The 21,820-nt window shown below is 38.5% G+C and overlaps 3 protein-coding genes across 4 annotated transcripts; 2 read left to right on the top strand and 1 right to left on the bottom strand.

Annotated features, from left to right (window-relative positions):
- The first annotated feature begins 221 nt into the window (after positions 1-221).
- LOC123879683 (gastrula zinc finger protein XlCGF57.1-like) lies at positions 222-4,553 on the top strand. Its single transcript, XM_045927556.1, has 3 exons — positions 222-677; positions 2,330-2,381; positions 2,994-4,553. Exons 1-3 carry the CDS (start codon positions 378-380, stop codon positions 4,331-4,333), a joined length of 1,692 nt encoding a protein of 563 aa, XP_045783512.1. The 5' UTR covers positions 222-377; the 3' UTR covers positions 4,334-4,553.
- Positions 4,554-8,744: 4,191 nt separating this feature from the next.
- On the bottom strand, positions 8,745-20,838 carry LOC123879297. The gene is made up of 4 exons (XM_045926940.1): positions 19,506-20,838; positions 11,638-11,953; positions 11,010-11,058; positions 8,745-9,836 (listed from the first exon to the last, which is right to left on the bottom strand). The coding sequence occupies exons 1-4, from the start codon at positions 20,588-20,590 to the stop codon at positions 9,022-9,024; spliced, it is 2,265 nt and encodes a 754-aa protein (XP_045782896.1). The 5' UTR covers positions 20,591-20,838; the 3' UTR covers positions 8,745-9,021.
- On the top strand, positions 12,542-17,342 carry LOC123879667 (zinc finger protein 808-like). Of its 2 annotated transcripts, XM_045927521.1 has the most exons (3): positions 12,542-12,730; positions 14,168-14,304; positions 14,844-17,342. In XM_045927521.1, the coding sequence occupies exon 3, from the start codon at positions 14,849-14,851 to the stop codon at positions 17,234-17,236; it is 2,388 nt and encodes a 795-aa protein (XP_045783477.1). In that variant the 5' UTR covers positions 12,542-12,730; positions 14,168-14,304; positions 14,844-14,848; the 3' UTR covers positions 17,237-17,342. The 2 variants fall into 2 exon arrangements, with proteins under 2 accessions (XP_045783477.1, XP_045783476.1); XM_045927520.1 differs by lacking the exon at positions 14,168-14,304.
- Positions 20,839-21,820: the final 982 nt, after the last annotated feature.

The following is a 21,820-nucleotide window of genomic DNA, read 5'->3' as shown; positions in this document are numbered from 1 at the left end:
GTCTAAGGGGTAGTAGAACCATAGATTATCTACTATAGGTATATGATATGTAGGTACGCGCGAGTGCAATGAAACGACCGTACCTATGCCTTCGAAGCTAGTTTATACCGCTGACGTGATCCGTCATCCGAGTGCAATCGGATATACCTACATCAAGAACCCAAAGCAATAAACCCCAAAGTCAGTTAAAAAAAAAAATAGGAATCTGATTTTCTATTTTCTGCTCTGTGATCTGTATCTTTGTTTACTGTTCTGGTTGGTGTTTTTCATGTTTTTCCGTTTTTGGTTGGTGATTTGTTTAGCACCGCACGCAGGTACATACATACTGATTATATTTATTCTGGTTGCTGGTTGTCGGTTGAACTTAAAACTCCAAGATGGAGGAACTGACCCACAAGTCCACATATGATACCGACTACCTCATAGAACCCAAGGAGGAATTGCTAGACGACTGTGAGGATGACAAGGGCGATAATATACCAAAGGAAGAGCTGTCCAACACAAGTCCTCACCTAGACAATGGTTTGAGTGAACAAAATGTGGACATGGTCATGCCTATCAAAACTGAACTAACTTTATGTGCTAATATCGCTCAAATACGCAGACATTACGAGTCATCTGAACATGGAGTTGCATCAGACAAGGATGTGCACATGGACACAGTAGAAGAGATTAAAGTGAGTTATCTACTTATAGCTATACTAATCATTTATGAGCGCCAACTCGCCAACAAACTGCGCAGTTTGGCGAGATATAGATTTTAAGGAATTCTTGTGCACTATGGTAAATCACACTAATATTATAAAGGCGAAAGTTTGTATGTGTGTGTGTGTGTGTGTGTATGTTTGTTACTCCTTCACGCAAAAACTACTGGACGGATTTGACTGAAATTGAGAATGGATATAGATAATATCCTGGATTAGCACATAGACTACTTTTTATCCCGGAAAATCAAAGAGTTCCCGCGGGATTTCAAAAAACCTAAATCCACGCGGGCGAAGTCGCGGGCATCGGCTAGTAAAAAATAAAAAAAATAACCCATCACTGTCTCACTAATAAGAATGGATCTTGTCTAAGAATGAGAAGGGTCTACCACACTGGCCAAGTGCAGCCTACCTAACTGCCAAATTTCATTATTCTAGGTCAACGGGAAGTACCCTATAGGCTTTCTTCACAGATAGATAGACAGACAACAAAGTGATCCTATAAGGATTCCTTTTAGGTAGAGTCCTTTTTCCCCTCAAAAGGGACTATACCTGTATAAATAACAAGAGAAACTAACTGCCTGACGGAACATACAGCTACATTCTGTGAACTGGTCGTAGCCCAGTGGTTAAGACATCCGCTCATATTCAGAAGGTTGGGGTTTGAGTTTGCGCATATGCGCGCGTACGCATGTCTTAACTTTTCAGAGTTATATGCCGTTTAAGCAATTAAAACACTGAGGAAACCAGGTTCATTTTTTTCCTGAAGATACGGAGCCACAAAATTTACACTTGAAAAAATCTGGCATGTTTGGGAAATGTTCTGTCAATATTGCCAAGAATATTGAAAAGTCTGGTTGGAGGCTTCGGCCGTGGCTAGTCACCATCCTTCCAGAAAATTCCAAAAGTTCCAATACGATGCAGTGTAGAAACCAAAGGTGTATGGGTTTAACAAAAACTGCCATACCCCTTCCAGGTTAGCCCGCTTCCATCTTAGACTGCATCATCACTTACAACCAGCTGAGATTGCAGTCAAGGACTAACTTGAATAAAACATTAAAAAATCTGGCAACTTTGGGAAATTTTCTGTCAGTGTTGCCAAAATTGCCAGGAATATTGAAAAGTTTGAATAACCTTTGGATTTTTTTTCTCTCTCTCATCTGGCTTTACACTGATTAGCCAATGTCAAGTTTGTAGTTATTTACAAGTTAGGGAAACTATATGTATAAGTATGGACATTGTCTGCGCCGGCGCCCGCCGTCACACGCGCGGCGCCCCTCCAGAGCGCCTCCCAGTCAGTTCCATCACACAAAAACCGGCCATTTCCAACAAAAAAAAAAAAACAGTCCAAAAAGGCACAGCACGCGCGCCAGCAAACGCCAACACAGACAAAGACTTATAACTCGTGCGCATTAACATGGCACCTGGCTCGAAAACAACCCTCCTCCCACTTCCAAGCGCCATGTCCCGCTCTCGCCGTGCCGCCGCGCCGTGCGAGACCAGTAGCGGCACGGCGATAGCGGGGCATCGCGCGGGGAAGTGGGAGGAGGGTTGTTTTCGAGCCAGGTGCCATGTTAATGCGCACGAGTTATAGATATTTTTATCACTAGTTGTGTTTGTTGCAGCGCGAGCGGCGTGACGACGTGACCATGGACTCGGCCAGAGTGCCTAAACATGGTAAGTGCCGCCTCACTGCATTCATAGTCAACCTATCGGCGGCCTACTACTGAGCACGGGCCTCCTTTCGGCATAAAAAGCCAGCCAAATGCGAGTCAGTGTCGCGCACCGAAGGTTCCGTACTCGGGACTTTTTTTCCCACATTTTGCACAATAAATCAAAAACTATCAGACTAATATCATAAAGGAGAAAGTTTGTATGTGTGTGTGTGTGTGTATGTTTGTTACTCCTTCACGCAAAAACTACTGGACGGATTGGACTGAAATAGTTTTTCAGTTTCAGAAACAATTTTCAAAATAAGATAACTACACCAAGTGGGGTATCATATGAAAGGGCTTTACCTGTACATTCTAAAACAGTTTTTTTTTTTTTTTTGCATAATAGTTTTTGATTCATCGTGCAAAATGTCGGAAAAAATACCGGAGTACGGAACCCTCAGTGCGCGAGTCTGACTCGCCCTTGGCCGGTTTTTTTATTTTATTTCACGTCACGTCTAGTCTAATATTTGACAGACGTCGATTCAGGACCAAAACCGAGAGATCCCTCACTCTCACTCTGCCTCTACTGTAATTAACAACTGCGTTTGCTCCAATTTAATTTTTTTTTTTCCAGTTGCTCCTCTTCTGAAGAAACGTACGCCGAGTCAAAACGTTAGAGCTGCTGAGAAAAAGGGACATTACTCTAGCAATGATTACGAGAAACAATTTAAACTTAAAAGAAGTTTAGTTGGCTATATGATCACTCACACTGGCGACATACCATATTCATGTCACGTTTGTAAAAAGACATTTAAATCAAACTGCTATTTAGCTACGCACATGAGAACTCATACGGGTGACCGACCGTATTCCTGCGACATTTGCCAGAGGAAGTTTACATGGAAAAGTAGTTTACCTAATCACCTGAGAACTCATTCTGGTGAGCGACCGTATTCTTGTAAAGTTTGTAAAAAGACATTTACACAAACAGGCAATTTAACTATGCACATGAGAACTCATACGGGTGACCGACCATATTCTTGCATCGTTTGTCCGAAGAAATTTACGCGGAGAAGTATTTTAAAGAATCACGTGAGAGCTCACACGCAGCCATACTTTTGCAAAGTTTGTAAAAAAAAATTTGCATCAAAAAACAGTGTGCTCACGCACATGAGACTTCACACGGGTGAGAAACCGTATTCTTGCGAGATCTGTCAGAGGAAATTCACATGGAAAACTTGTTTGAATGATCACCTGAGAATGCATACAAATGAAAGACCATATTCTTGTTACATTTGTCAGAAGAAATTTCGTCAAAGAGCTAATTTAAGTGTGCACTTGAAAACTCATAGTTCATCAGATCATCTGTATTCATGTCTCATTTGCCAGAAAACATTTACACGAAAAGGTAGTTTAACTTTGCACGTGAGACTTCATATGGGTGACCAGCCATATTCTTGCGGCATTTGCCAGAAGAAATTTACAACGAAAAGTATTATAAAGTGTCACATGAGAGTTCACACTGGGGAGAAACCGTTTCCTTGTGATATTTGTCAGAAGAACTTTGCCTATAAAGGTAATTTAACTAGCCACTTGAAAACTCACGCAGAACAACCATACTCTTGTAAAGTTTGTAAAAAGAAATTTACTTCAACAGACGGTCTAACTGTGCACATGAGAACTCATACGGGTGAACAGCCGTATTCTTGCAACGTTTGTCAGAGGAAGTTTACATTGAAAACTTGTTTAACCAATCACCTAAAAACTCATTCAGGTGACCGACTATATTCTTGCGACGATTGTCAGAGGAAATTTACAATGAAAAGCGATTTAGCGAGGCACACGAGAACTCATAATGATGAAAATCCAAATTTTCGTGTCGTTCATCAGAAGGACTTTACACAAAATAACTATTTAACCACTATACACATCAAAACTGATATGGGGGAGCAACCATTATTCTTACGTTTGTAAGAAGAAATTTACATTGTAGAGGAGTTGGACCAGCCCACGTTAGGCACCAATTTGTAGAGGTTACGCGGGCGATGAAGAAAACACGAGGTCGAACTTGTCGGAAACTAGGTAGACAGCAAAAAGAAAATATTCTAACTTGGTAGACAAATAAAATCATTGGGAATGCCGTCAATCAAGGATAAGAAATACCTACGCTGTCGACAACGCACGACCACGGCATTCGTATTGAATCTTACTCGAGACGATAGAGCACTAAGCACCTATCTTGTTTCTTTCTTTTTAGTTTATTTTACTACCAAGTCGGGTTCAAGTTGTCTCATTTTTTCGTAGTCGGGTTATAGTTTTTTCAACTTTTTTTCTATTACAATTCACGAAGGCGAGTGGCTCTTGCTTGTGTTGAAGTCGTATCGGTATAAGTAATCACACTAATATTATAAAGGCGAAAGTTTGTATGTGTGTGTGTGTGTGTGTATGTTTGTTACTCCTTCACTCAAAAACCACTGGACGGATTTGGCTGAAATTCAGAATGGAGATAGATAATATCCTGGATTAGCACATAGGCTACTTTTTATCCCGGAAAATCAAAGAGTTCCCACGGGATTTCAAAAAACCTAAATTCACGCGGGCGAAGTCGCGGGCATCGGCTAGTGTACACTAAATGTGTGCGTGTACGAGCGCTTGCTCGCGACTGATTGGTCCGACATGCACGCACACTTACACAATGCCAATGTAAACAACGTAACCACAAGTAAAGTTCGCTGTGTCGGTGTTAGCTGGCGGGCGTGCTCTGCCTTTTTGGAGTGTTTTTTTTTTGTTAAAACTGACTGGAAAGCGCTCTAAGGGGGTGCCGTGCGTGTGTCGGCGAGCGCCGGCACAGACGGGGTCCATACTTGTATAGTTTCCCTAACTTGTTACAAATAACTACAAACTTGACATTGGCTAATCTTTGTAAAGCCAGACGAGAGAGAAAAAAGTTCACTTGCCTTCGTGAATTGCAAGAACTATAGTTTGCTATGAAAAATTGTTTTTGTCTCGCTCAGTGAAGAAGCGGTGTAGGACCAACCTATGTCAAACGAGTTTGATGGATTTGCTGGTGATTTTTTGTTAGTGTATCAGCCGCAGATGGATTAAAAAATCTTTAGTAAAAGGAGATTGGCGAATTTGGACCCAGCATTTTTAAAAACCGTTCAGATTCAGTTTTTTTTTTTTTTTTTTTAATTATATAGACTAGCGCTTGGCTGCAATCAGACCTGCCAGCAAGTTATGATGCACCCTAAGATGGAGCGCGCTTGCCTAGAAGTTGCCTATTCACTCTTGACTTGAAGGTACCCATATTATAGGTGGAAGGGAAAACTGACGACGGAAGGGCGTTCCATATCCTAGCGGTTCGAATTAGGAAAGAGGAAGCAAATCGTTTCGTACGTGTTCGGGGAATTTCGACTACGTACGCATGCAGACCTTGACGATGCTTGGTAGTGCGATGGTAGAAAGGTAATAATATTTTTCAGAGTAATTTTCTGTGTACCTAAGCCTGACACTTTTAAAAGATGGGGATCAAAAATATAATTATTCACAAGCACTCATTATAAATAAATAACCGTTACATGGCAATAAAAGTGAATATCTTTTTTCTCCCAACTTTATTTGATAGACTTTGATGAAGTTTTTTGTTAGACTGGTTTACTAGAACAAGCATGAGAAGTTTGATTCGTGAATGTGGGCTTGAGGCTCACGGTTCTGTTAGTTTGGGTCTGAAACTCCATGGAATTCGCCATTCTCCTTTTAAGCACCTACAATCTACATACATGTAAAAAATTGTACAAATTGTAAATACAAGTGTGTACAAGTATGTGCATCACACTTCACACTAATCACACTAATAATATTATAAAGGAGAAAGTTTGTATGTGTGTGTGTGTGTGTATGTTTGTTACTCCTTCACGCAAAAACTACTGGACGGATTGGGCTGAAATTTAGAATGGAGATAGATTATACCCTGGATTAGCACATAGGCTACTTTTTATCCCGGAAAATCAAAGAGTTCTCACGGAAATTTTATAAAACCTACATCCACGTGAACGAAGTCGCGGGCATCAGCTAGTTGTAAATACAAGTGTGTGTAAAATATGTGGTTAAACGTATAAAAATCAAGTATTCAGTGTTTTATTGGATCCCCTTGTTATTTCTACCTTAAGGGGCATGAGACGGGTCTGCCCGCGAAATTCAAATTTAATTTGGTTTTTCCCAATTTGTAAACTAATACCACAAAGTAGGCTTATATGGCATTTTAATGCGCCAATGGCAGTATCATCTTTACAGGTTTATACAAAAATCTTTATTTAAAAGGGTCCAGTTTAAGAAATTAGTTATAGTATGAACTAATGGGTAACTCATTATTTTGACTAATTTCTTGAACTGAACACTTTCAAGTAAAGATTTTTATGTAATCCGGTGAAGATAATACTGCCATTGTCGGAATTCGAATGCCCTATGCCTACTTTGTCGTATTAATTTACAAATTGCGAAAAACTAAATTAAATTTGAATTTCGCGGTTAGACCCGTTTAGTGCGCCTAAATCCACGCGGACGAAGTCGCGGGCATCCTCTTGTTTATCATAATTTTGTCAAGAACAATGGAAGACTTATAGAGGACTAAAATAAAAGCATTAGCACTACAATTGACCTTTGCCAGGGAAGAAAGAAAAGAGTCTCACAAACTATTTGAGATAGATTTGGAAATAAAGAAAGTACAGTGGACCCCCGGTAATCCGGCACCCCCTGTAATCCGACATGTCTATTATTATTGAATTTATTAAATTTGACATACATAGTAAAGTATGATTTGTACTTCAGAGTATGTATAACATATAGAATCTTCATTGCATCTGTAATTTGTCGGATTACAAGGTACTCTTTTGTAAAAAAATCCGAACTATGGGGGGTCAGGCAGTACTCTGTAATCCGACAAATTCGATAGTTCGACAATGTCCTGCAAAACGTTTGTCGGATTACCGCGGGTCCACTGTAGTTCAAATCTTTGAAATGAGCAACCGCCGAGTTTCTTGCTGGTTCTTCTCGGTAGGAAAGCCATTCCGGTAGATGCATTTGACGATTCAAAAGTACTTATAAAAGCTATAATAATTGAATAAAAATATTTTTTGAATTTGAGTTCTCAGGCAAGAAAGAATTAAAGCCAGATTATTGTTAGCACTATAATTGAGAGAAAATTGTAATCATAAAAACAATTTATCATAATTTTAATAAATATATTTTGTATAACGAACGTTTTAATAACAATGTATTAAAACACGCACTGCTTAGGGTTTACAATCGATAATTTATTGAATCACACACTGTCTGCTTTGTACAAGAATTATCCAAAAGTTCCAACTGAATTTTACAAAAACAAACACTGCTCCTCTCGCGCGTAGCCATCTTGACAGTTCATAGCCATCTAGATTTGCATGGCCACCTAGAGTGTGCATAGACATCTAGAGTAGGCGTCTAGGCATCTAGAATTGCACTAACTCCCGTTTTACCCGCGTCACTGCTCGCCCCGTCCGATCGCCACCGACAGCAGCCGAGACACCTTCCATTCTATAGTAGCGACGCCGCGCGTCACAAATGGCCAAACCCTTCTCATACTGTGAGGAGACCTGTGCTCAGTAGTGAGCCGTCGATGGTGAGATTTTCTTCGACATTCACAATTCTATGTTTACGTTCCACTATGAGTGATCATGTGCCTGACCAAATTGCTTTTCGTGGTATATGCCTTCTCACACCCAGCACAAGAAAACAGCTTACATCCTGAGTGACTTCGTATGTGGTAGCCTAAACTCCTCTTATCTTTATACTTCATCAGGCATTGCTCACAAGCAAGAATCATGGAGAAACCTGTGTGCCTGAGTTCTTCATAATGTTTCCAAGGTGTGTGAAGTCTGCCAATGTACACTTGGCCAGCGTGGTGGACTATGGCTAAACCCTTCTCATTCTGACAGACACGTGCTCAGTAGTGAGCCGTCGATGGTGGAGATTTTTTCGACATTTACAATGAAGAAACCTGCATGCCTGAGTTCTTCATAATGTTTCCAAGGTGTGTGAAGTCTGCCAATGTACTCTTGGCCAGCATGACAGACTATGGCCAAACCATTCTGAGAGGAGATCCGTGCTCAGTAGTGCGCCGTCGATGGGGAGACTCCATGTTTACGTTCCACTATGAGTGATCATGTGCCTGACCAAATTGCTTTTCGTGGTATATGCCTTCTCACACCCAGCACAAGAAAACAGCTTACATCCTGAGTGACTTCGTATGTGGTAGCCTAAACTCCTCTTATCTTTATACTTCATCAGGCATTGCTCACAAGCAAGAATCATGGAGAAACCTGTGTGCCTGAGTTCTTCATAATGTTTCCAAGGTGTGTGAAGTCTGCCAATGTACACTTGGCCAGCGTGGTGGACTATGGCTAAACCCTTCTCATTCTGACAGACACGTGCTCAGTAGTGAGCCGTCGATGGTGGAGATTTTTTCGACATTTACAATGAAGAAACCTGCATGCCTGAGTTCTTCATAATGTTTCCAAGGTGTGTGAAGTCTGCCAATGTACTGGCCAGCATGACAGACTATGGCCAAACCATTCTGAGAGGAGATCCGTGCTCAGTAGTGCGCCGTCGATGGGGAGACTCCATGTTTACGTTCCACTATGAGTGATCATGTGCCTAACCAAATTGCTTTTCGTAGTATATGCCTTCTCACACCCAGCACAAGAAAACAGCTTACGTCCTGAGTGACTTCGTATGTGGTAGCCTAAACTCCTCTTATCTTTATACTTCATTGGGCATATCTCACACGCAAAGGGTTTGTCTCCACTGTGGCTCTTCATGTGATAGCTAAGGCTGCTCCGATCAGTATATTTCATCGGGCATTGAGTACAAGCATATGGTTTTTCACCAGTGTGAGTTCTCACATGATAATTCAAACTGGTTCTATCACTGAACTTTGTAGGGCACTGATCGCAAGCGTACGGTGTTTCACCTGTGTGTGTCCTCAAATGCGTTGTCAGACTACTCTTCTCTGTAAATTTACCTTGACAAATGCCACAAGAAAATGGTTTTTGACCAGTGTGAGTTCTCAAGTGCTGTTTCAAATTATTTTTCTTTGAGAACTTTTTCTGGCACACATCACAACTGTATGGTTTTTCACCAGTGTGAGTCCTTGTGTGGTCTGTCAGAGTACTTTTTTGAGTAAATCTTTTATCACATACTTCACAATAAAAGGGCTTTTCACCGAAATGTGTCCTTAAGTGGTAGGTAAGACTACTTTTTTCGGTATATTCTTTAGGGCATAGGTTACAACGATATGGTTTTTCTACAGTGTGAGTCTTTATATGGAGATTTAAATCGGTTTCGTCTTTGAATTGTTTGTCGCATACATCGCAAGAGGTAAGTTCCTTTTTCTCAGCAGGGTTTTCTTGGCTTGGTGTACATTCTTTCAGCAAAGGATCATCTGTAAGATAAAAAATACATGAAGATTTTTTTTTTTAAACCCCTTAAAAAGTAAAATAAATGATATTTTTTTATTTAGATACAAGTTAGCCATTGACTGCAATCTCACCCGGTGGTAAGTGATGATGCCGTCTAAGATGTAAGCGGGTTAACCTGGAAAAGGTATGGCAGTTTTTTATTTAACTCATACCCCTTTGGTTACAACACAGCATTGTACCAAAAAGGCTTAGCGGTACTGCTTTGCCGGTAGGGTGGTAACTAGCCACGTCCAAAGCCTCCCACCAGACATTAAATCACACTAACATTGTAAAGGCGAAAGTTTGTGTGTATGTGTGTGTGTGTGTATGTTTGTTACTCAATCACGCAAAAACTACTGGACGGATTTGGCTCAAATTTGGAATGGAGTAGATTACACCCTGGATTAACACATAGGCTACTTTTTATCCCGGAAAATCAAAAAGTTCCCACGGGATTTTGAAAAACGTAAATCCGCGCGGACGAAGTCGCGGGCGTCAGCTAGAAATTATAAAATTCCACACCCTGGGAATCGAACCCAGGACCTCCCACTAGTAAGATCACAGTGCTTACCACTGCGCTAGAGGTCATCAGAGTTCTCAAATGTGTGTGAAGCCTGCTAATCTGTACTAGGCTTAAATCCTCATTCTAAGAGATCATGTAGAGGCATGCGGCCTCTTTTAAGACTGGCAACTGCGAAGAAAACATTGCACTTTGCAGCTGCCACTTAGAACACAATTCAAATAAGGAACGATTCAAACGAACGACGAACCCCGGGCAACTAATTCACCAATTCACCTTAAAAACATCAAGACCGCAACACCTCGGTCTAGCATCAAGCTCCGGCCCTCGTTTTATACCACAGTTTTTATCATAACTACAGCCATATTGTAAATAATTGTTCATATAATACAAAGTGTAAATATGTAAGCAGCATTTCATTTATCAGTAACATTCGCTGCTACATATTCTGGTGACCCCCGAGAAGAACACGTAAGCATATGGGTATTGCTGCCATAATAATTGGCTCGCTACAACTGAACCTTTGAACCCGACGCGCAGGTTCATACATGCCTCGTGAGGACATATCCGAGCCGCCCTGAGGCGGTACTGCACCGGCGATGGATACAGAACAAAGATGATGATACACAGCACTCACCGTGTACCGGCATGCTGTCCACGTCCACATTATTAGTCACTTGCTCTACCTGCAATCAAGACAGACACTTAAGACAAAGATTCAAGATTCAAGATTTTTTTTTTGTGTTGTGTTGTGTTTTTTAATAAATTAAAATATTACTTGTTTGAACAGTGAAGGAAAACATTATGAGGATATCTGCATGCCTGAGAGGTCTCCATAATGTTCTCAAAGGTGCATGAAATCTGCCAATACACACGTCTTGGACAGCGTGGTGGACTATGGAACCCTTCTCATACTGATAGATCTATGTAATCATATTTATCAGTTATTTTTAACCCCCGACCCAAAAAGAGGGGTGTTATAAGTTTGACATGTGTATCTGTGTGTCTGTCTGTGGCATTGTAGCTCCTAAACTAATGAACCGATTTGAATTTAGTTTTTTTTTGTTTGAAAGGTGGCTTGATCGAGAGTGTTCTTAGCTATAATCCAAGAAAATCGGTTCAGCCGTTTGAAAGTTATCAGCTTTTTTCTAGTTACTGTAACGTTCACTTGTCGGGGGTGTTATAAATTTTTAATTTACACTTGTATGCATTGACTATATATATTACTTCATCATTTATTCTTGAAGATAATGTAAATAACTCACTTTAATCTCTATCATTACATATTCCGTAGCCACATCCTGGTTTGAAACACCATGTCCAGATGCCTCGTAGTGTCTGCGTAGTTTAGCCATATCATCACTTAAAGTTAATTCTGTCTTGATAGGCATGACCATGTTCACTTTATGTTCATTCAAATCATAGTGTAGACTCGTGTTAGACTCTTGCTTGGGTATAATAAGGCCCGTGTCATCCCCACAGTTGTCTGTTGCGACCAGGTCGTCTAGCGGTTCCTCCTTGGGTTTGATGAGGAAGTTGGCATCACATGTAGACTCATGGGTTCGTTCCTCCATCTTAGTGTTTCATTCAACTTATTGCACTAACCACTGGTTACACTTGATCATTGTATTATGGTTGTTCTGTAAAATCCAATTCATTCTCTATTTTAACATCTTTAACCTGCTTCAAAAAAAGGAGGTTCTCAATTATATGTGTAGTTTTAGTGCTGAGGGAAACAAAAAGTATAAAAGCATTAAGTAGATAGTATAGCTAGGTATCTGAAGTGTAGGTAGCTAGGTAATCCTTAGATCTTAGATTATGAACATTTCCTTAATTTAACAGGTAATCAATACCATACCAAGTCATTTCACTTTTAACGTGCTTTTAACATCAGTTAGCACTCGGCATCATTTTCATTGGCCTCAACACCAGACAGAGAACGATCCATAAATAATTATAACAATCTCAAAGTCAACAAGATCTCATCTCTAGTCTCAACTCTCAACAACAAAATATAAATATTAAATAATTCGATAAAACGGGGGGGCCCCCCCCCACATTCTAGTTAACCGAAGTGTTATTGGTCTGTGGTCAAACTCATACTTTATACTCTTTGTTCAAACCATAGATTAGGTCAAATACCTAGAGCCGTGTAAAAAAAACTGTTGTCTCCGGATTCCTGGTCTGTGGCTGGTTGAAAAAAAAATGAAAGGAAACAAACTTGTTTATTTTTGCTTTGCAATTTGCTTAGAAAATGAAACTGAAAACTCTCTAAAAATCTTGAAATATTAAAATAACTAAGTATATTTAACTAGTAAGTATGTAACAAAATGAAAATCTTCCAAAAACCAACGCAAAGTAAGTATGAAAACGGATTCCTACTAAATATCTTTCCATTAATAATATTTTGTAATATGACCACCGAATATGACTTATGAGTAGGTAAGTACCTAATGATTTCTGTTGAAACCCTTACCTACTGTGGGTTACGCTAAAACCATCATTACATATTACATCTGTAATATTTACTTTGAAGGATAAGGCAACATTACTTTTATTTTCACACACTTTCATTCTAAGGTTTTTTTATTATTATTATTAATAGATAAGCCCATACACAGTGCATTGTGTATATACTTTAATGCAAAAAGCGACTCAACTTGTTTGATATGATGGCTACAAAAAGAGAAGCAATGTTTTCAAGCTTCATATACGAACAGTGACAGGACTAGGTTTGCACCCATCAGTCTAATGGACTAAAGACGGGCGCAAACCTAGGTTTGTCGCTGACACATATTCATATATGAGTTTCTTCATTCCACTATAACTTATAATTGTTTTCCATGTGGACTACCCTAATGTTAAACCCTTATTTTACTCTCTTAGGGGTTGAATATACTAAAATTCTTTATTAGCGGATGTCTATGTCATAGTAGCTATCTTCATGCCTTTCATATTAAATGTGTTATGATCAACCCATTTCCGCCCCACTACTGAGTACGCGTCTCCTCTCAGAATGAGAAGGGTTTTAGGCCATAGTCCGCCACACTGGCCCAATGCGGATTGGCAGACTTCACACACCTTTGAGTACATGGAGAGCTCTCAGGCATGCAGGTTTCCTCACGATGTTTTCCTTCACCGTTAAAGCAAGTGATATTTAATTGCTTAAAACGCACATAACTGAAAAGTGAGTGGTGCGTACCCGGGATCAAACCCCCGACCTCCGATTACGAGGCGGACGTTCTAATCACTAGGCTATCACAGCTTTTTTTTATGTGTTATAAAATTTATATTATAAGTTATAGTGTGTTTATATTATAAGTTATAGTGTGTTTATATTATAAGTTATAGTGTGTTTCTATTAGAGTGTATGTTTATGTATACCTATTAATTGTATAGTTGCATTTTAACTCCCCATCTTACAGTTCTGTAAGTTCGTAAGTATGGGTTGCCTGGATAAGATCTAGGATCTAGGACTTTGAACTTTAGTCTATCCTGTATTATATTCTTTGTCATAGTATCACATCACACTTAATATTATAAAGGAGAAAGTTTGTATGTGTGTGTGTGTGTGTGAGTGTGTGTGTATGTTTGTTACTCCTTCACGCAAAAACTACTGGACGGATTGGGCTGATATTTGGAATGGAGATAGATTATACCCTGGATTAGCACATAGGCTACTTTTTATCCCAGAAAATCAAAGAGTTCCCACGGGAATTTTAAAAACCTACATCCACGCGAACGAAGTAGTTAAGTAATAAAGTTGTTTAAATAAAAATAAATAAATTGTTCCAGGTACTTTTACATTGCATAGTTAAAACTTTTGAAGAAATAAAAGTTCTCATTATGACATGATTTTCTGCAAATACTAAGTACCTAGGTACTAGGTACAAAGTTTTGTTAGATTGAAACACATTCCTATTATCTTTCTGGTAAGTTTATATATTTTTTATATACTTTTATCTTCTAGTTCATATTATCAATACTAATATTATAAATGTGAAAGTGTATCTGTCTGTCTGTTTGCTAGCTTTTCACGGCCCAACAGTTTAAGGGTCATGACCCCGGCCTGCCCGCGAAATTCAAATTTAATTTGGTTTTTCGCAATTTGTAAACTAATACGACAACGTAGGCTTATGGTTATTTTATTTGCGAAAATGGCAGTATCATCCTCACAGGTTTATATAAAAATCTTTACTTGAAAGGTCCAGTTTAAGAAATAAATTAAAGTATCAACTAATTTGTGAGAATAGTTGATACTTTAATTTAATTTAATTTTAAAAAAAGTAGACTGATTCTATTTAATTAGTCTGTTAATGTATATTTAGCTATATCTATGCAATGATCATGATGATTGAAGGACAAACCAAAACTGTACCAAGTTTTCGCAGTGCCCAATAAAACCGACTGGTTTTTGTAATATTATTTATAATATTAGTATCATATTATAGTTTCGAAAAAATTGTTTCAGCAAAAATGTCGGATCCAGATTACATCTGTGACTTCTGCAGCCGTTCGTTCACGAGGAAGTACAACCTTCGCACTCACATAGAGAACTGTCATCTAAACATGTCATGCCACTGCGCAATCTGCGATGTGGGATTTGGGAGCCCTACTGGTTTAGCCCTCCACTTAAGCCGTGGCCACAACAGCTTCAATCAAGGATTCCCACAATGCGATCTGTGTGGAAGAGTCTTTACAAGACGACAGAACATTATCAATCATATGATCAACGTACATTTGCAAACAAACCCACTATTTTCCTGCCACTTGTGTGATAAGACCTTTACTACAGAACGCAATATGAAACGACATTTGAATATACTACATAATCCAGCCATAGCATGCCTAAGATGCAATTATTGTCTAAGAACTTTCAGAGAAAGGGACGGCTTAATAGCACACCTACAATCTCATGAGAGAATGTTAACAGGACTAATAAAGTGTCAGCTGTGTAATAAAGTTTACACGAACAATAAAAATCTGAAACGGCATATGGAAATGAGTCATGGTGAAAAGGGCATTTTCAAATGCGACATTTGTCCTAAAGAGTACACGTCGAATCAAAGTCTAAGACGACACACGAAATCTGTACATCTTAATGGAAACAATGAAGAGTATACATGTGAATATTGCTATAAAGTTATAAACAGCAAGAATCTTGATAATCATAACGCTTTTTGTCACAAACGATTCGTTTTCAGCACATTTGAATCTACAAAACATTATTCATGTGAAATCTGTGATATGCAATACAATAAAGAGCGCTTGCTGAGGCAGCATATCAAAACTACCCACAGTTTTCAAGATTTTTACGAATATTGCAAGAAATCTTTATTAAAATCGACGGAGAGACTGGAGAAAAATAAAAAGATGAAAGAGAATTGTCCAATATACTCTTGTGAGTATTGTATTCAAGCATATCCAACGGTTTACGAACTGAAATACCACATGAGGTATTCACATGACAGGGAGTACAGTTTGGCGACTTGTAACGTGTGCTTCCAAAAGTTTTTCAGTAAGGAAACTATTAAAGAACACAGAAAAACATGTGTTCCACCGAAAAACGTTAACACATGCAGCCATTGTGATAAATTATTCACAGACGTTTCAAGTCTGGAGTTCCATACAAGAATCTTCCATCCCCAAGCACAAATCGCGGATTCAATAACATCCCCCTCGGAAGACGTGAAAGAATCTTGTCACAAATGCGTAATTTGCAACAGAATTTACTACAGCGAGAGATCTCTCAAACACCATTTGAAATTAAAACACACCACAGATGATCCTGTGAAGTGTGAATTGTGTGAGAAAATTTGCAACAACAAATACTATTTGGCGTCACATTTAAAAGTGGTTCACAATAACAAATCTAGTTCCAAATGTGACTACTGCGACAAAGAATTTAAATCGAAAAGGAACATACGGAGACATATAGAATACACACATTTGGGAATGCAGAGGTACAAGTGCATTGAATGTGAAACTCTTTTCAAAGAAAAGCGTAGTTTAAGAAAACACGTTAGAGTCAAGCATCCGAATTCAACAGCGTTCCCTCAATGCCATATTTGTGAAAAACGTTTCGAATCTGCAAAATCTTGTAAAACACATCTAAAACTACTCCATTCCTTCAATATGAACACACATCCATGTGATCTTTGCTCGGTTTCATTCGACTCTTTAGATTCTTTGAACATACATTTATCAACAAAACACTTGGCCGAAGATGAAATTTATAAATGTCAAGATTGCAACCTAGTGTTTAAAGGACAGGAACAATTTGGTAGACACTTTGAAACGTTTCATTCGAATCTACCCTCAGTTAAAAAAAGTTTGCCGCGTTGTATCATTTGCATGAAAGATTTTAGTACACGCAAAACTCTTAAGCGACATATTAAGAAGTTTCATAATGATTTTAATGTTGATGAGTTGGCCACTTATGGGTCCAAAAAGCGTGTATTCAACGTCGACTGTGACGAATGCATTAAGAATTTCAATGACGACTTTTACTTTGGGATTTATTTAAAGTTAAAGCATTTACGGGAGTCTATAATATTTAAGTGCGAAACGTGTAAATGTTCCTACAATGCTTTGGAATTCGCTATACAAAGATATAAGTTAAATTTCGATGCATCACAAACTAAGTTGTATCTAAGCGAATTGTGCACTACAGAGATGAGTGATGATTCAAAAGTTGATTCATTAGAAGCAATGGAACCTGAAAGCACTACGACTGATATCAAAGTAGAAACTGTTGAAATATCAGATGAAAGTATGGATGTTAAAGTCGAAGAAGATGATATTAAGATGTTTGATGAATTCGCTTCGAGATACGGTCATAAAATTGGGGCTTTGTCTCCATAATAATATACTTCTTAACCCCCAACCCAAAAAAAGCGGTGTTATAAGTTAGACGTGTTTATCTGTGTATCTGTCTGTGGAGTGTGGCATCGTAGCTCCTAAACTAATGAACCGATTTTAATTTAGTTTTTTTTTTTGTTTGAAAGGTGGCTTGATCGAGAGTATTTTAGCTATAATCCAAGAAAATCGGTTCAGCCGTTTGAAAGTTATCAGCTCTTTTCTAGTTACTGTAACCTTCACTTATCGGGGGTGTTATAAATTTTTAATTTACACTTGTTAATCTAATACATGATGACCGTATGGATTTAGGATAAAAAGCAATGCAAGCTCTCTGTGACATGAAAAGGTAACAGACACACAATTTTACAGTAAGTAGATATAGATTTTTTATCTGCTTGCTTGAAGAGTAAAAAAAAGTTAGTTTTTTGCGGAAACGCGTAAGCGCCACGTAGTGAATGGCGCTTAAGATGGTCTTGCAGCGAACTACCAATAAAACGAGCAACCATTAATAGACTAGTATGGACTATGGATCGCCTTCTGTCGCAACAAGCAATAATGCGTTTATACCTTCAGTTGTATCAGGCCAAGCTCACTTGACCCACTCGACCCGAGATAAATATCTCGGGTATGACAATAAAATTAAGATAGAAGAGTATGATAATGAACTTTTTCACCTCTCTAGCTCAAACAGGGCGCCTTTGCTACCTAAAACCAGTGAGAAAAAATACTTTTTCTTACTGGTGTGAGAAAAAGTATTTTTTTTTATGATGATGATGATGTATATTTTATCTCCTTCAGGAAAGGCAAAGGTCGTAGACCATGCAGCCTGGTAAGTCGTAGATAAATAACTATTTCCTCAACCTACTTATTTAAAAAAGAGAAAAGAAAGCCCGCAGAAAAGCTTAAGCGACATGCGGGTTATGTCGCTTAATTTTTTGTCTCTGTCATTTGTATGGGATCACGTAACAGAGAGAGCGCAATACTTCGTCTTTTCGTGGATAGAGTATACAGTGGACCCCGGTAATCCGACAAACGTTTTGTAGGACATTGTCGAACTATCGAATTTGTCTGATTATAGAGTACCCCCGGATTTTTTTACAAAAGAGTACATTGTAATCCGACAAATTACAGATCCAATAATAGGATTCTATATTATGTTGTAAATACTCTCTATTTTGTATGTCTTTAGTAAATTCAATAAAAATAGCATGTCGGATTACCGGCGGTCCACTGTAGTGTGATTGAACTCCGTACAACGCCATCTAGTTCCAACTAACAACTTCCGGATTAAAATCTGGAAGTTGCTTTTGTTATTTTAACTATGGACTCCTTTTATATTTTAGCATAAGGAAATGTATTCATTCTATAGGTATTATATTATTGTACTACTTTATAATGCAGTTTTATTTTAAAAATCACCCAGTAGGCTACAATTAATTAATATGGTTAAATCGCAGTACTGATTGGTTAACTTTCTTTTTAATTTAAATATAGTGAGCAAACGAGCAGTCGGGTCACCTGAAGTTAAGTGGTTACCGCCGCCCATGAACATTTGATTTTGCAGCACTAGGAGCCACCGAAGAATGGATCGGTGATGCATTCATTTTGATGATGATCATGAATAAAAAACCTTAATAAAACTTGAAAAGTATATTTTGCAAGAAAAATACTTTAAATACAATTTTATACATTTAAATTAGTCTTTAAAATCTATTAAAAATATATTATTCAAAGACAATGTGGTTTTTACACTGCATGAACAATAAATCCAAAAGCCACAGCTAAAACAATCCACCAGACCAGAGAGAAAATTTAGAAATTATAAAACTCCAAATTTCCTTGGTCCTCAAATATTTTAATTTATCGACACTTGACTCTAAGGGTGAGATCTATAGAGCGCGCTCTGCCTTTGCTTAGACTTAAGACAGAGTTAAAACGAGACAGAGCTATATCTCTCACATAAATCTGTCTCGCTTTAACTCAATCTTAAGTCAGAGCAAAGTCAAAGTGCGCTTTATAGATTTCAGCCTAAGACCTCATTCGCACGAGAGCTTTTTTAACGTCCGTTAAAAAAGCGTTCAAATAGAACAAATGCATTCCCAAGTATCTGTTCACACGTTCAACGCTTTAACGCACACTTTGTATTGTCAGCGCAACGCCGGGTTTTAACGCAACGCTTTTTTAACACTCGTGCGAATTAGGGATACGCAGAATCTTCAATCAAATAAAAAAAAAATCCTTTTTATCATAATTATGTACAAACAAATAAAACTAAAACTTAGTACTTTTTCGTCTAAATGGAATCTTAGTGTTTAACGGCAATTTCAACTGTGCAGTCTTTTTACTGCCAGATACAACGACACTTGCACCCGTCACTCTAATCTTCATCGTAGCATTCCTTTCAGACAGTTTGAAAGTTTCACATAGTTCAGCAAAGTCAACCTTCAAACCACTTATAAGTAAAATGAAAACCATCGCATGGCACATCGCCCTGTCCTTATAAGTCATTGGTCTGTTCCGTTTTCCGTTGATAGTTGTACAGAAGTTCTTTAAAATTAACTCGTTAAGTGTAACAGAGTGTGGGCATATCACGAAACTTTTTGCCGTGATTATTCTCACAACTGAACTGTACATTTGGACGAGACAGCTCGCATAGACAGCTAGCACGAGTAATTTCGGCGACAACTTTTTCTTTTCAACAATGCTTTTCACGAGTGGTACCAAGTCAGATTTATAGTCTTTGCCCTCCAACTCGGAGTTTATTTTTGCATATTGCTCTTCCGTTAATATGCTATCTATATCATATAACGCTTCAGCTGTAGTGGCAGCACGATTAATGGGTGGTATGTAAAAGTCATCAGAATTCTGGGTGTCATACAACGATAAATCAAGCTCGTCCTTTGATATTGTTTTCGTTACATTCTGCATTTGTTCCGTGACAGTTTCCACGTTAACCTTAAGCTTTTCTCGTTGCTCCATTCGCTTTTTCTGCTTCTTCGAACCGAATTTTCTGCTCAGTTCCAAATTACTTGTTTCGAGTAACGCTTGTGTTGGTTCTGAATTCATTTTTAGAATAGGTTTCATATCTACAACACTGCTATCTATTAGACGGACCTTACCCGTTTTTTTATTTCTTGTAAGAATGAAGGTTTTAGTCAGTTCTTCTGATTTTTCTTCACCGGCGTAAACTAATTTGTCTATTACCGTGGCAACGGTTTGCAACTTGTTTTCACTGTTTTCTAAAACTATGCACTCTTGTTCAGTAAATCGGTCTGTAACGTACCCATTTTGGAAGTTAATGATCATAGGGTACATTCCCTTCTTCGGACAGACTTCGTCTATGCTTATTTGGGTCATTTTTCCAAAAAATTCACTACATGTGCAATTTTATAGGTTATGTTTATAAGTGGTTACTTCTTGAATTACCGTAGGGTTAAGGAAGTTGGCACGGCGTCTACCACAAGACGTCTCTACTTGCATTAGAGGTGTCTACTGTCTAGCAAAGCACACCGACCGGCGGCAGACGAATTTATTTTAAATGATTTATTTTCATTTGTTTTGAACTCACAGGGGTTTTCTATTTTCAAATCTTTTGAGACCACAGAGTAGGTTTGTAATGTTATGTTTGACAGTTTGACTTTGAAACTTTGACTCTTTGGTAAACAGTTTTTTTTAACTGGCTTTCTTTACGGCTCTGGGTTCTAACAGTTAAAACTTCAAAGGTGCTTCAAAGCAAGCATCCATATAGGTATAGTAACTAGATAATCTATGCAAGGATCTATATTCCTATCTTTATGCATCTTCATTTGTTGTGAGTATCCTCTAATCATCAGTTTATAAATGTCCATGCCTCTAATGATCCTCTATTAATCTGTGGTTCTGAGCTCTTCTTTTGACACATCACAGAGTAAAGTACAATTGTATTAGATGAGGGTTCGAACTTCGGACCATCGTAAAAAAAAATCCACGGCGGCTATTTTGAAATTTTTATCATTTAATTTGTAATAGCTGCCTTTATATAACCTCTGTTATAACTCTACCTATTCCTACTGTAATATTACGGTTCACGAGATGGAGACAGCCCACTGACAGACATACGCCTCTCGTGTTCACATTGGACTTGTTTTACACGCACTATTACGGGCACTTTGCAGCTCCTTGTCTTCTATACTACTATAAATAGGTAGTGAGTGTGCTTGTAGGAAGTAATCAGAACTACTGAACATATTTCTTTCACCAATAGTTTATAGAGCAATCTATGGACTTCGTCTGTGTTGGTGTTAGCTGGCGGGCGTGCTCTACCTTTTTGGAGTGTTTTTTTTTTGTTAAAACTGACTGGAAAGTGCTCTAAAGGGGTGCCGTGCGTGTGTCGGCGAGCGCCGGCACAGACGGGGTCCATACTTGTATAGTTTAACTAACTTGTTACAAATAACTACAAACTTGACATTGGCTAATCTTTGTAAAGCCAGATGAGAGAGAAAAAAAAAAAGAGTTATCTATAACTAGCTACATTATTCCTGAGTATTACTGACTAGCGACCCGCCCCGGCTTCGCACGGGTGGACATTTATTTTTTCTATTTTCCGGG

Source organism: Maniola jurtina, chromosome 28, assembly GCF_905333055.1.
Source record: "Maniola jurtina chromosome 28, ilManJurt1.1, whole genome shotgun sequence".
Classification (NCBI taxonomy): Eukaryota; Metazoa; Arthropoda; class Insecta; order Lepidoptera; family Nymphalidae; genus Maniola; species Maniola jurtina.
The sequence above is the reverse complement of the archived record's forward strand: the minus strand, read 5'-3'. Positions and strand labels throughout refer to the sequence as shown.

Bases quoted from the DNA above. Each gene is read 5' to 3' on its own strand.
- LOC123879683 (XM_045927556.1), top strand. From the start codon at position 378: ATGGAGGAACTGACCCACAAGTCCACATATGATACCGACTACCTCATA. The intron at 678-2,329 runs GTGAGTTATCTA...TGTTTGTTGCAG, and splicing joins ACACAGTAGAAGAGATTAAA to CGCGAGCGGCGTGACGACGT. The intron at 2,382-2,993 runs GTAAGTGCCGCC...TTTTTTTTCCAG, and splicing joins GGCCAGAGTGCCTAAACATG to TTGCTCCTCTTCTGAAGAAA.
- LOC123879667 (XM_045927520.1), top strand. From the start codon at position 12,703: ATGAAAATCTTCCAAAAACCAACGCAAA. The intron at 12,731-14,843 runs GTAAGTATGAAA...AAATTGTTTCAG, and splicing joins CTTCCAAAAACCAACGCAAA to CAAAAATGTCGGATCCAGAT.
- LOC123879297 (XM_045926940.1), bottom strand. From the start codon at position 20,590: ATGACCCAAATAAGCATAGACGAAGTCTGTCCGAAGAAGGGAATGTAC. The intron at 11,954-19,505 runs GTTTTATTTGTT...AGTTGAATGAAA, and splicing joins CGAAAAAGTACTAAGTTTTA to CACTAAGATGGAGGAACGAA. The intron at 9,837-11,009 runs GTGAGTGCTGTG...TTTATCTTACAG, and splicing joins GGACAGCATGCCGGTACACG to ATGATCCTTTGCTGAAAGAA.